The 14928-nt window shown below is 36.2% G+C and overlaps 1 protein-coding gene and 1 pseudogene across 1 annotated transcript; one reads left to right on the top strand and one right to left on the bottom strand.

The window, feature by feature from the left end:
* Nucleotides 1-272: 272 nt before the first annotated feature.
* LOC139888707 (WAT1-related protein At1g09380-like) lies at nt 273-4254 on the top strand (annotated as a pseudogene).
* Nucleotides 4255-9919: 5665 nt separating this feature from the next.
* On the bottom strand, nt 9920-12694 carry LOC139864583 (probable purple acid phosphatase 20). The gene is made up of 6 exons (XM_071853165.1): nt 12570-12694; nt 12033-12324; nt 10845-11329; nt 10516-10608; nt 10344-10432; nt 9920-10125 (listed from the first exon to the last, which is right to left on the bottom strand). Exons 1-6 carry the CDS (start codon nt 12675-12677, stop codon nt 9951-9953), a joined length of 1242 nt encoding a protein of 413 aa, XP_071709266.1. The 5' UTR covers nt 12678-12694; the 3' UTR covers nt 9920-9950.
* Between the last annotated feature and the right edge of the window lie 2234 nt (nt 12695-14928).

Below are 14928 nucleotides of genomic sequence, written 5' to 3'. Positions count from 1 at the left end.
AACCAACTTATATATAATCTTTGGTTGTAAATGTAGAATTCGTGTTGCTTTAAATGATAGATGAATAAACCCCAAACGAAAATTGATTGCCAACTAAGTTTTTATTCTTTCCATTTTATAGTATTTATCAGCAAAAGTACCCTCTAATTCTCACTTTTACAACTCCTCTTTTTATCCACCTTGTTATTAAAAACCAAACCTCTATATTTATTAGCAACATTCTTTAACAATTTTTCAATCTCTTTCCCTAATCTAAAGAGGGCTAGCTCCTCATGGACTTCAAAAAATGGTTAAATGACTCAAATGTGACCATAGGAATGTTGAGGTGCAACTTTTTGCTACAGGATTGCAGCTTTTGTCCAAAATGGTACTTAGTGAAGGTACATTTGTGTTAGCATTGATGGTGTATCGTCAACTTGTTGGTGCAGCATGCATTGCCCCTATTGCCCTCTATCTCGAGAGGTATAAATACCGTCTTTAATTCTTATATACATAGTTTCCATTCAATCTTAAGTTGATTATACTAAATTAATTGCAGAGGGACGCTAAAGAAGCTCACTTGGTCTGTATGTTGCTGGTTGTTCATTGTTGCATTTACCGGGTACATTTTCTTCTTATTTTTAACGATTATCATGTGTGCTAGCTCCAAGAAACGCACACATTTGATTAAGCTCAAAAGGTAATCAAATTGTAACTTTTACCATTAAAATGACATCTATCAAGTCTTGACGTCATAAAAGATATGTATTACATTGTTGCATATGTTCATTGATTTTTTTAAAGGTGTTTTATGTTAGTCTTTTCATTTCAATTACCACCTATGAAATAGATTGGTGTTTAAGTTTTTTTTATTTTTTTTTTATTTTTTTTCCTCTCAAAATTGGATTCCAAAATCTTGTAAGAAATTAATTATTATGCTTACCTTTTACTATTTTTGTCATGCACCGTTTTCATTTTATTTTGCAAAAAAAAAAAAAAAAAAAGAAGAAGAAATTATATCAAATAAAACTCATTTCAATCCAATTCACCCACTCAGTAAGCGTTTGCCTCTTTGATTTTGAATGTTGGGAATCGTTTGATGCACAGAAATTAATGATTGACTTATTTAAGGAGTTATTAAATCACAATTTAACACATTGAAGATTTCTATTAATGTGCCTTAAATTTTAGGGCAAATGGCCCAAAAAAGTAACATAATTTATCAAATTTGACAATTAAGGTAACCATTAAATCGTGTAAGCCCGAAAAAGTTTTCAATTTAATTTTTGCGCAACAAAAGGATTGCATGTTTAAAAATTTTAAAATTGAGGTAATATTCAATGAACACAAAATCTAAAATCACGAATTACTTCAAATTGAAACTTGAAGCAGATTCATAGTGCTTCGATTACCATTTTTTGTGAAGCAACTTGACTTAAAATGTCTAAACAATACAAACACGAATACACGATGTATAAACTTTGAAATCCAAACTTTTAACATTGGATTTTGAATTTTTATATTTATATTTATATATTTATTATATATTATATATTATATATTATATATTTATATAATATGAAAAGTTAAATTAATAATTTAATGATTTAAAGCCAATTATCAAATATCAAATATCGTCACTATACTTTATACGGTACAAGACAAGCATATTCAAAATTTCATTTCGTAATATGTATCATATAACAAAAAAATAAATAAATATCACCTAATTATCTCCAAAAGCATGTATAACATATAAGCCTATGAGTTCTAAAGTATTCTAAAATTAATTGTTGATAGATAGGAGTTCGCTTAAGCTTATATGCATACATATGTTTCTTCGCATATCTGATGTGAGTCACCGAATATTCAATTATTTCCAACAATCACTCATTATGCTCTTAAATCTGCTAACTTCTTTTCAAGCATTCTCTCTTATTCTTATTCTCCTACTCAAACAACTCATATCCTTACCATACACTCATTTTATAGCAACAAACAATTGAGCCCAAAGTTAAATGCTCTTCCGCTTCGTTGAAATCTATCTTCGAAGGGTTAGACATCAACTCTCTTGTATATCCTATTTGTAATCATGGTGTGGAGTTGCGAAAACATTTGTTCTTTAATTATTCGGTGGCTGCGAATATTTGGCTTAAGACACGGGTGTGGTTAGACTACAGTCTTCTAAATTTTGATGATTGGGATGACTTCAATAACTGGCTCAATCACCTTCAAGCTTCTTCTACGTATAAAGATCGGATCGTGGCAGTCGTGTCTACTCTTCTTGGTGTTATGGCGATTCAGGAACGACATTGTTTTTAATGCACAATCGTTACACAAATGTAATATTTTTGATGTAATTAGATTGTATTTTTTGAATTGGCTTAAAAGGAGTTATTTGGTTTCTAACTAGCAACTATGAATATGAGGGTGAAAAGGTACATAAAATGACTGTGAAAAGACAGTTGAATCCAAAAGAAACAGTAACTTAACAGCGGAGATGGGCAATTTTTAAAATAGTATCTTAGGATAATTGAACTTATGGCTTCAAATACCGTTGTAATTTTTTCCCCTTAGCGTCTTGTTCGAGAGCGTTTTTAATAAAATCTTGTAGTTCCAAAAAAAAAAACTCAGAACAAAACAACACATTTTGACCTTTATGTTAAAAATAGAAAATTATATAGCTTCAAATTGAATCTAACCACATATGAATGCTTGTCAAATATAATCAAGGTATCATCAACATATGATCAAAAGTGAATGTTTTGTAGTGTGTACCTCGAGTAATGTAAAAATCAAATTTGGCTTGATTCACTTGCAGCCCAAAATCTCATAACGTAACTTTGAAAAATAGTTAACTAATAATATAGTACACGGTACTTGCAGAGTATCAATGGCTACCGGTTTCTTTTATTTTGGGTTGCGAGACACCACAGCGTCCTATGCTACCAATTTCCTTAATCTCATTCCCGTTGCCACGTTCATCCTCTCCACTCTTCTAAGGTAAGTATCGTTCAATATTTACCACACACTCAATTATTTCTATATCAACTAACTTAAACTCGTAATACATGACGCATAATTTTAATTTTCGCAACCAATCAATCAATTGTGGGACCCAAAGGGGTAACCTGATGTTGGATGTTTGAGAATCTTTAATGGGGACCCAAGTTCATTCCTCATAGGCCCCGCGGATCTGAGGCCCCCGCAGCTTTGAGACATTTTCTTTAGAAAAATATATTAATAATCATTTAATTACCAGGATTGAGATACTAGCACTAGACACAAGGGCCGGTAAAGTAAAGACCATTGGTGCATTGTTATGCCTCATTGGAGCGCTCGTTTTTAGTCTTTACAAGGGAAAACTTCTTCATCTAAGTCATCACCATCATCAAAAGATCCAAATTATTAACAAGACGAAACCAAATTGGGTTCGAGGAACTTTGTTTCTCACTGGTAGCGTTTTATCATACGGTGTCTGGTTTATCCTGCAGGTGATGATTTAATTAATATAAATGCTAGTCATTTTTATTTATGTAACTAGTTACTATATATGGATTTTTGTGACATTAGACCAAGTTAAACAAAGCATTTCCATACAAGTATTCGTGTACAACAATGGTATGCATCATCGCATCGATACAACAGTTGATCATAGGTTTGTGCATTGATCGATCAAAAATGAGTTGGAAGTTAGGTTGGAATTTGCAGTTGCTTACCATTGTCTATTCGGTACGATCACTTACATATATTAATACATTATTATAATGAAGGTGTCAAATGACCAAAAAGCCCTAACATGGCATGTAATGTAACTTGTGAGTTTTTTTATGGGCATTTTTATCATTTTGTTATTTTAAAGGTATCACGAATTGGGCCTGATTGCGAGTTTGGCCCCGAAAAGCAAGCCCGGCCCAACCTTGTTAATACATAAATGCATATACAGACACATAGTAATAAATATATTAACAAGGATATTTTGATTACAGGGGATATTGGCAACTGCTGCAACTTTTTGCTTGATTGCGTGGGCAGTTGCGAAAAAGGGGCCCACGTATCCATCCATGTTCAACCCGTTAGCAGTGATTCTTCTGGCGATAATTGAAACTCTTTTTTTTGGGGCAGGATATGAGAGTTGGAAGCTTGTTAGGGATGTGTGTGATCATAGGAGGGTTGTACTTGTTTTTATGGGGAAAGAACGCCGAAATTAGAAACTGCATCATACATGGCTCAACAACGAAAGGAGTCGAAGTTGAGCTAGATGGTGGATTGTAGTTGTAGCAACTCGTATTTATAACGGGTCAGCCGATATCTACAAATTAAGACTTGCTATGTGTTACAATGGTTCATCTGGATTTCAAGTTTATGGTTAAGTCATCAACTTAAATCATTATGACAATGAATATTATTATCATCCTACTTATCTTTTGACAATCTTAATTTATACTATTTAACTAGAAAATACTGTTAGGAAGAGGGGATCGCCTGGACGTCGGGAGATATAAATTTGAGAGAAAAACAACTCTATTACTCACAAGAATAGATTTACAGAGTATTACAAAACTCTTACAAAAAAAACTCTCAAAACTCACACACACTCTCTAGGTTGTGATTACACTTCTCTGAGTGATTTAGGATGATTTACAACTGAGGTTTGCACCTCTATTTATAGTAAAAATTCTATGGCGGTGGAATGGTGTGAACGGAGAAGGTTGGCGGCCGTCATCGTTATCAACTTTGCTACTTCCATATGAGTTGTCAAGGTTGCCTACTTTGAATATCTAGAAGGTGGGCTTCTAGATTGTAGGCTGGAAATCTTCAATTCTCCCCCTCCAGCCGAATCCACGAACATTCCAGTTATGTCTCTGCATAATTTCAACTTCTCTCGAGTCACCACCTTTGTTAACATATCCGCAGGATTCTCCTTTGTATGGATCTTCACTAGTCTCAACAGTTGTCGATCAATTACCTCGCGTATCCAATGATAGCGAATATCAATATGTTTTGTACGAGAATGGTACATGGAGTTCTTGCTCAAATCTATAGCACTTTGACTGTCACAATATACCTTGTACTCCTTTTGCTTGATTCCAAATTCTTGAAGATAACGCTTTAACCACAACATTTCTTTTCCAGCTTCTGCGGCAGCAATATACTCTGCTTCAGTTGTGGATAATGCAACACACCTCTGTAGTCTTGACTGCCATGAAACAGCTCCCCCTGCAAAAGTGTAAATGAATCCTGAAGTAGATTTCATACTATCAGGATCTCCGGCCATATCCGCATCTGTATAGCCTTCCAAGATTGGATCAGCTCTCCCGTAACAAAGACATAGATTCTTTGTACCTTTAAGATATCTGAGAATCCATTTTACCGCCTCCCAATGCTCTTTCCCAGGGTTCGAGAGAAAACGACTCACCGTTCCCACTGCATGAGCAATATCGGGCCTTGTACACACCATCGCATACATCAAACTTCCAACTGCTGAAGAATATGGTACTGAAGACATCTCCCCGATCTCTTCCTTGGATGAGGGACAAGAACTCTTGCTTAACTTGAAATGGTTAGCTAATGGAATGCTAACAGGTTTGGCATTGTTCATATTGAAACGTGAAAGCACTCGTTCAATATACTTCTCCTGAGATAGCCATAACCTTTTATTCTTCCTATCTCGGGTTATCTGCATTCCCAAAATCTGTTGAGCCTGTCCTAAGTCTTTCATGTCAAAAGACTTAGAGAGTTCCTTCTTCAGCTGGTTGATCTTCGTTACGTCTTTCCCTACGATCAAAATATCGTCTACATAAAGTAGAAGAGCAACGAAATCTCCTTCAGAAAACTTCTGAATGTAGACACACTCATCTGCTGCAGTTTTCTTGTACCCGTGACTCACCATGCACGAGTCAAACTTCTTGTACCACTGCCTAGGTGCCTGCTTTAAACCGTACAAACTTTTCTTCAGCTTGCATACGAGGTTATCTCCTGAAACCTCAAAACCTTCTGGCTGCTCCATGTAAATTTCTTCATGTAAATCTCCATGAAGAAAAGCTGTCTTTACATCCATCTGTTCAAGCTCCAAGTTCATCCAATCCAAGTATGACTCTAATTGAAGTCATCTTGACTACTGGTGAAAATATCTCGTCAAAATCAATCCCTTTCTTCTGTTGGAATCCTTTGACTACAAGTCGTGCTTTGTATTTCACCACTTTTCCACTACCATCCTTTTTCAGCTTGAACACCCATTTATTTTTCAATGCCTTCTTCCCGCGTGGAAGTTCTACAATCTCATAAGTTTGATTTTTCTGCAGAGAATCCATCTCATCCTGCATTGCGAGCAACCATTTTTCTTTATCCTTATGAGTTACTGCTTCATGAAAACTCTCCGGTTCTCCATCTTCAGTAAGTAGAAGGTACTCGGATTCTGGATATTTACTTGATGGAATCCGACCTCGTTCAGATCTACGAACTTCTGGAACATTCTGAGGAGATCCACCATCATCTTGACCTTGTGATGGTGCTGGAACGTCTGGCAGATGGGGTTGTGGCTCCCCCTGCTCAGCACCGTCATTTTCCTCATTATCTTCTACTTCTGGCATTTCTTCTTGCACTGAAAATTCATTTCTCATGAATGATTCCGTTGTTGCCTCTGGCACCTGAGCAGCAACATTTGACTTCTGAGATATTGTGGACTTTTCAATATCTTCTATTGTCTGGCTTTCATGGAACACCACGTCCCTACTTCTGATCACCTTTTTCTCCTTTGGATCCCATAATCTGTATCCAAATTCTTCATCTCCATAGCCTATGAATATGCATGGAGTGGTCCTTGCATCCAGCTTCTGCCTGAGCTCCTTGGATACATGTGCGTACGCCAAACATCCAAATACTCTTAAGTGAGAGTATGATGGATCCTTTCCAGACCAAAATTTCTAAGGAACTTCAAAATTCAGTGGTACTGATGGAGATCGGTTGATCAAATAACAAGCGGCTCTGACTGCTTCTCCCCATAATGGCTTTGGCAGCTTAGCCATACTGAGTGTGCTCCGAACACGTTCCATGATTGTCCGGTTCATTCTTTCTGCTATACCATTATGTTGAGGGGTACGTGGGACCGTCTTCTCATGTCGGATGCCATTTGATCTGCAATATGCATCGAACTGCCTGGAAGAGTATTCACCGCCGTTGTCGGATCGAAGACACTTTAACTTCTTTCCTGTCTCACGTTCTACCATGACATGGAACTGTTTGAAGTAATCGAACACCTGGTCCTTCGTCCGTAAGAAATATACCCACACCTTTCGAGAAGTATCATCGATAAACGTCAGAAAGTATCGATTGCCGCCAATTGATTCAACCTCCAAGGGACCGCAAACATCAGAGTGTACCAGACTGAGTAACTCTGATTTTTTCGTTGAAGAGGAATTAAACGAGACTCTATGCTGCTTACCAAACAGACAATGATTGCAAGGATCTAGTGCAGCATCCTTGTCTACATTGATAAGCTCCTTCTTTATTAGGGTAGACAACCCTTTCTCACTCATGTGACCGAGTCTCTGGTGCCATAAATTTTGTGAAGCCTCCTTTTCTGCAACATTAATACTGTCTGTGCAGATCTTCACATGAGTCTTGTAAAGTGTGCCACAAATGGGTCCCCGAGCGAATATCATAGCGCCTCTTGACAATTTCCATGTGCCTCTATTGAAATGACTATCATAGCCCTGTTTATCGAGAGCTACTCCGAAAAGTAAATTCAGCCGAAGATCTGGCACATGGCGGACATCCTTCAAAGTGATTGTGCTCCCGGAACTTGTGTTTATCTTGACATCTCCAATTCCGACAATCTCAGCGGAACTGGAATTTCCCATCTTCACAACTCCAAAGTCACCAGCTTTATATGTTGTGAAGTATTCCTTGTATGGAGTCACGTGGTAGGAAGCTGCAGTATCTACCACCCATTATGTTTCTTCTCGTGAGACGTGAAGACATGTCTCATCATGGGTTGAACAATAAGCTACATCACCAGAGATAGTCACTAATGTTTCTCCACCCTTATTCTTCGACTGTGAACTGCTTTGACCTTGTTCCTCTTTCAATCTATAGCAGTTTTTCTTCATATGTCCCTCTAATCCACAATGATGGCATTTATATGTTGGTTTTATGCCATCAGCTGACCTGCCTCTGCTCTTGCTTCTGCCTCTACATTTATTTTTGCTACTCATTCGATGTCTCCCCTGATTCTCTGTGACAAAGGCATGGGTCTGATCTGTGCCCATGTCCTTTCTCCTTGCCTCTTCACTGAATAGGGCATCCTTGACCATTGACACGGTAAGTTTGCCATTCGGGGCTGAGTTGCTGAGTGTTACTACCAGCGTTTCCCAACTATCGGGAAGGGAACTAAGTAGTAGTAGTGCCTGAACTTCATCGCCAAGCGGCATCTCTACAGAAGATAACTGGTTGACCAAGCTCTAGAACTCACTGGTATGCTCGGCAACTGAAGTTCCACTTTTGAGCTTCATGTTGACTAAACGCCTCATCAGCAGGGCTTTATTCCGAGCAGTCTTGGCCTGATACATGTCCTCCAACTTTTTCCAGAGGACATATGCGTCTGTCTCTTGTGCAACATGGTGGAAGACACTATGATCAATCCATTGACGGATCTGACCAATAGTTTTTCGGTTTGATTTCTTCCACTCTTTCTCTTTGGCAGAATCAGGGTTTATACCCTTCAATTCAATAGGATCGAACAAATCCTTACCGTTGAGGAGATCTTCCATCCGAGGTTTCCACAGCGTGTAGTTTGTGGCTGTGAGCATAATCATAGCTCCGGAAGATGATGTTGACTCTTCTTTGGACATTATCACCTTACAAATAATTTTTCAACACAAACGGGGTTGAGTTGTAGAAAACAGAGATCACCGTTGTGTCCGGAACGGTTGAAAATGGTGGAATAGACACTTCGCGGCTTAAATTCCACTTACGGAGCAAAATTAAAATTTGTTATAAACTTCAGGGACCAAATTGTAAAATTTCAGAATTGTTACAGTACCGCTACAGTACTGCTACAGTCACTTGCTACAGTTCCGCCACCTACTACAGTGAATTGCTACAGTGATCGTCTTCTCCGGCGAAAATTCCGGCACCGGTCGTCTTCTCCGGCGAGATTCCGGCGAGTTGACCAAACTTTGACCGAGTTTTCTGGGCTCGTTATAACTCCGTTTAAGTCACCGTTTTTTGCGTTGGACTCGGTTCGACGAGACGAATCCAATGGTACACTAAAAATTGAATTTTGAGAAAACTTCAGAAAACCCAAAACTCGACAAACGTCTCTAACCAAGCTCTTGATACCACTTGTTAGGAAGAGGGGATAGCCTGGACGTTGGGAGATATAAATTTGAGAGAAAAACAACTCTATTACTCACAAGAATAGATTTACAGAGTATTACAAAACTCTTACAAAAAAAAACTCTCAAAACTCACACACACTCTCTAGGTTGTGATTACACTTCTCTGAGTGATTTAGGATGATTTACAACTGAGGTTTGCACCTCTATTTATAGTAAAAATTTTATGGCGGTGGAATGGTGTGAACGGAGAAGGTTGGCGGCCGTCATCGTTATCAACTTTGCTACTTCCATATGAGTTGTCAAGGTTGCCTACTTTGAATATCTAGAAGGTGGGCTTCTAGATTGTAGGCTGGAAATCTTTAAATACATGATCAAACTAGATATTAAAACATCTGTTCCAATGGAAAATTATCAAAAAAGAAATTCTTTTTATAACTCAAGCTAAATTTATAATTATTTAAAAATATAAATGAATAACAATAGTTATTACAAATATATGTGAAATACTAAAATGAAACACAAATTAAATCACGAAAACATGTTATTTTTTCAGTAAAATTTCCAATGTACATTAATTGGTTCCATTTGGCATACCGACTATATACTTAGTTTGTTAGATCACATTCTTGGTTAGACTACACAAGCAGAATCAGAAGCCAAGCTAGTGAACCATGTCGAGTCCGGTTGAGCATTATCATTTCGGTACCATGTCCATTGTGCATGACTCGCATTCACCACTCGCAGCTGCCCATGCCCAAAACTTGCCTCCCTGAACACTGATATTTTTGGTTGTGGATCTTTATACCTAAACAAAGAAGTATTAAAACATATTACTCTTACATAACCGTAAAAATTGCCTCTTTAGTTAACATCACATAACGTTCTTACGTATTTTGATGTATAGGCTTAACTGAATGGGCCTATAAAATGTTCAGCTTACTATTTATATCTGTCTCACAATCTTTAGGTTGCTTTAGTAGGCATAAACAATACATGATTAACTCGTTGAACATGTTAACTTACTTGGTAGCTAGACCTTCACGGTTGCCTCCATCTCCGATTGTGATATGCACCGGTCCACATTTATCGGCCTCTTGTTTATAGACACGAGCCTACAAATAAAGGGAATGCTGGTTAAAACAAATCAATTTCATGTGTGGTACGATTTTAATGATGGTAAACAGTTAAGGCTTACAAAGCGTTCGTAGGCATGAACATGACCAGCGAAAACTATATCAACTCGAGCATTATAAAGCAAATTTTCCATCGAATTTCTCATATCAACGCTCTCTTTTATGGGTCATTTGGAGATTTAGAAACGGTATTGTTTTTAATGAGCATATTAGTAGAAATAGTCTTTTTGATGTTACTAGATTATTTTCTTTTCGTTGGCTTAAGAATAGAGGCCATGTTGTTTCTAATTGGAACACATGGTTGTCTTTTCCTTTGTAATTTTTCCTTTAGCGTCTTGCTGAGGAACGTTGTTTGGTATATATTATTTTGGCCGTTAAAAAAAAAATCAACGCTCTCTTTTTCACCTTGATGCGCACTATTAGAATTATACCATGGAGCATGGACAAGAGCAAACAACCAAGGAGTTTGTTTCCTATCAACTTTTCTCAAATCAGACTCGAGCCATTTATACTGGCTCGAGTCTGGTCCAAAATCTGTGTAGGATCCTAACATGATCACATGGACACCGGCAACTTTGAATGAATAAAACAAATTAGAACTAGAACCACTCTCTTCAAAAGGCATATGATATCGATGATTGTATGCTGTGAATCGTTCTTTGTGTATTAATGGAATTCTTTCGACCTCATGGTTGCCTTGAGTCACCATCCAAGGTCGTTGGCTTGCTAATGGCTCTATCAATCGGCCATACGAGTCCCATGATGGTTGGTAAAAATCGGCATACGATAAGTCTCCAGGAAGCAGTAAAACATCATAATCAGTTTTGCTAATGTGTTGGAGAGTTGATTTAGTCCACTCTGTTTGTCCTAAATCACCTGAGATTCAATTTATAATAAATAATCTTGTGTAACATATATAAATAATATAATATCTAGCCCAATAAGATCTAAAATATTAAAATAAATAAAAAAGTTTAAATTCGTTTTATAAAATTGAATGATTAAAAGGTGAATGCTTCATAATCTAAATTATTCAAAGATTCTGAACGAAGTTGATTATGAATAATAATAAGATGTTTGATAATTATCTTCAATGAAGAATGTGAATTATGTAAAATCACCTTATTAGCCTTTTGTCATAGATAAAAAACAATATACTCTGTATTTGTTTAATAAGTGTTGTTGATATAGTGGTAAAGATGATATAAAATGAAATTTAAGTACTTAATGGTTAACAAAAAGTATTTTAACTTTGAATGTTTCAACACTACATGTCATTCAGTAGTCATAAACAAACAAACACGCTGAATATTGAATGATTCGGCATTAACGCTATCATTAAATTAAAATGTAATCAAATGCACCCTTACTTAGAATCTGCTTATATGTGTTTGTCGTCATATTTCTCATGTTTTGGAATGACAATATATACTTATTACAATAACTACAAGCACTAAAAAATTGCTATGACTTTTCAATTTACATAGACCTTATATTATCACATTTTATTCACTTTAACAGGAAAAAAGACAACGGGTACACGTTTAACATTAATAGACTAGTAAGAGTGTTTTAGTACCTGAAACTGCAAAATCAATTGGAAACTGAGCGGGAGGAGTACGAAAACTATGCTCGGGGCTCGAATCAATCCCGCATTTGTAGTAATATGTAGTACTCGGTTCCAAAGGACCGATAACAACTTCGTGTATTTGACCAGATTTATAGATAATGTATCTATACGAAGAACTTGTCCCATTCATCAATGCTTCATAAACTCCTGATGATTTACCATATTTTACGGTTGATGGAGTCAATTCATCCGTAATCCACGATATTCTCAGTTGAGCGTTACCCGCTAGCGATATATGTACCTATTATTTAAATTTAATAATGATATAAAATTGGAAAAAGTGCTAATGGAGGCCTTAAGGCTATCGTTAATGTGCGTAAAAAACTTGTACAATTCAATAGCTGTCATATTAAATTCAACATAACCGCAGTTTACAAGGTTTTTATGCATCTTAACGACAGTTCTAAAAGCTGTCATTAGCAAATTCCTAAAAAATATTATGCTATTGATATTTTTTTATAGAACGACTTTATAATGTAACATCACCTGTTGCGAAGATGTTTTACTATGATCATGAGATACAAAAAGTGATCTTCCTGCCGGAGGTCGGACATAGTTGTCGGCACCAGCGAGTCCTAATAACACGACGAACATTGTGAAAACATGATATGATGATGGTTTTAGGATGATATCCATGGCTATTTTCGGAGTTTTGGAGTTTGTGTTTGTATGTTTTGAGTAGAAACTAGAAAGGGAAACCGTTTTATTGATAGAAGCATAAATATAGGTTGTAACGTATGTGTAACTTTTCATTTTCTTTAAAAAGAGAATATATTATCAAAATATAATATTTAATTTTTTTCATTGTGTTATGAAAAGTCAAACGTTGTTTCAGGTGAGTTGGAAGGTATAAAAGCACATTTAAGTAATTTGGTATAAGCGGTACTTGATTAATCTTTATTTAAGTCATACTCACATACATTTTAAGATAACGAGAATGTACATTACTTCATTCATTCTAAAAGGATTATCATGTAAAATTTTGGGTTCAAGCCAAAAATAGGCTACAAACTTACACAAGTGTACCGGTGTCGCCCACAAACTAATTTCCGTCCTACTGTCGCCTACAAACTTTCAAAAAACGTGCTAATATAAACAAAAAATTTTTTTTTACCGTCAACCAAACTGTGTGATTACGTGTCTGCTGATGTGGAGCATAGTTGGCATGCCATGTCATTAAAATTTTATATTTAAACCCCTTTATCATCAGTTTCAACCACTCGTTCATTATTTTCTCGTCCCTCTCTTCACCCTTACGAACCCTAATCCTTCGAAACCCTAAATTCGCTCAATTTATTTACTTCGTTTTACACGTTTCACTCAATTAATGTCTTCTTCATCATATACCTCTCGAACCTACAGTGAGGATCCTCCAATTTTATGCAAATGTGGCCAATTAGTGAAGAGAAGAATTTCTTGGACAAAAAAGAACCCTGCAAGGAAGTTTTTGGTGTGCCCCAATATATCTGTAAGTATAATCGGTTTTAATTGTTGATTTTGATTCAATTTCAAAACCCTAATTCGTAGCTGGGAAATTTTAAACAGTTTTCAGGTAATAAATGTGGGTATTTTCATTGGTTGGATTCTGAAATAAATGATGAATGGTATAAATTGGTGTTGTTTGAACTTCATACGAGCTTAAATAATGATCAAAGACAGAATTACCAAAGTGTAACATCCCGTTTTTCCCGCACATATTGAAAGGTACATACTTAATCATTTGTACGTTTGTAACTCGCTAGATTATGCGTAATTGTATAGATATATATGTAGATATATATATATATATATATATATATATATATATATATATATATATATATATATATATATATATATATATATATATATATATATATATATATACTTGATAATGTGTGCGCATACAAGTTTATACATGGGCTTTGATAGCGTTAAGTCTTGTGAGACTATTGTTGAAGGTTAGGCGAATGTAGGAAGCGGGATTTAGGTGTACGAATCAAATGAAATCAAAATGTATTTTAGATTGTCAAACTGTTCAGGCTTAGGCTAATGTCGCGCCGCGGCGATCTGGGCCGCGACGCGACAAACAAAGGAAATCTGGATCAGAAGTTGAGTTAAGAAGGGTCATTTTTCCTTTTATACGCCGCGCCACGAGAATTGGGTCGCGCCGCGACATTTCTACTGGACAGATTCCGGACTTAGCTCATTTTAAGAGATTTTAATGGGCAATTTGTTAATTTGATTTGTAGATCAGATTGGAGCATTAAATCACAGCCACTTATCCATTTATTTCATTTTCTTTTCTCTTTTCTTTCCAATTTCTCTCCCAAAACACAAAACCCACTTAGTTTAATCTTGAGATTTGAAGGTGAAGATTTGTGAATCAAACCTAGGAGCAAGAATTAAAGTTGTTCTCCTTGTTGTTAGCTACAAGAAGATAATCTTGGTAAGTTCTAACTCTATGTTTCGAGTTTTAATTAGTTATGCCAGGGTTTTGGTTCATTTGAAACTTATGTGACCCATTTGGGGTTAAAATGGGTGAACTTGGGCTGTGTTGATGAAAGGAAACCCTAAGTAACTATAATCTAGGGTTTGGACTTAAGATTTGAAGTTGAAAGTGTTAAATGGGTTCTTTGTCACTAATACACTTGTTAATGATGATGAAAATAGTTAATGAACTAAGTATGACTAGCTTGTGAGTCAAAGTGTTAAAATGAGTCAAAATGGGTAATGTTGACCTAGTTTGGGTGAAATGGGTATGAATTACCCTAGGTTGTGCTAGTTAATGTTAATAGACTTTAAATCACTAGCTTTAGTGATTTAACATGAGTCTTGGCCATTTATGGGCGGTGTTGGGTGTAAG

The sequence above is a fragment of the Rutidosis leptorrhynchoides genome, chromosome 1 (assembly GCF_046630445.1).
Source record: "Rutidosis leptorrhynchoides isolate AG116_Rl617_1_P2 chromosome 1, CSIRO_AGI_Rlap_v1, whole genome shotgun sequence".
NCBI classification, from domain to species: Eukaryota; Viridiplantae; Streptophyta; class Magnoliopsida; order Asterales; family Asteraceae; genus Rutidosis; species Rutidosis leptorrhynchoides.
This window is presented reverse-complemented; position numbering and strand designations above follow the sequence as displayed.

Excerpts from the sequence above, each read along its gene's own strand:
- LOC139864583 (XM_071853165.1), bottom strand. The coding sequence starts at position 12,677 with ATGTTCGTCGTGTTATTAGGACTCGCTGGTGCCGACAACTATGTCCGA. Across the intron at positions 12,325-12,569 it reads GTAAAACATCTTCGCAACAG|GTACATATATCGCTAGCGGG; the intron begins GTGATGTTACAT and ends TTTAAATAATAG. Across the intron at positions 11,330-12,032 it reads AATTGATTTTGCAGTTTCAG|GTGATTTAGGACAAACAGAG; the intron begins GTACTAAAACAC and ends ATTGAATCTCAG.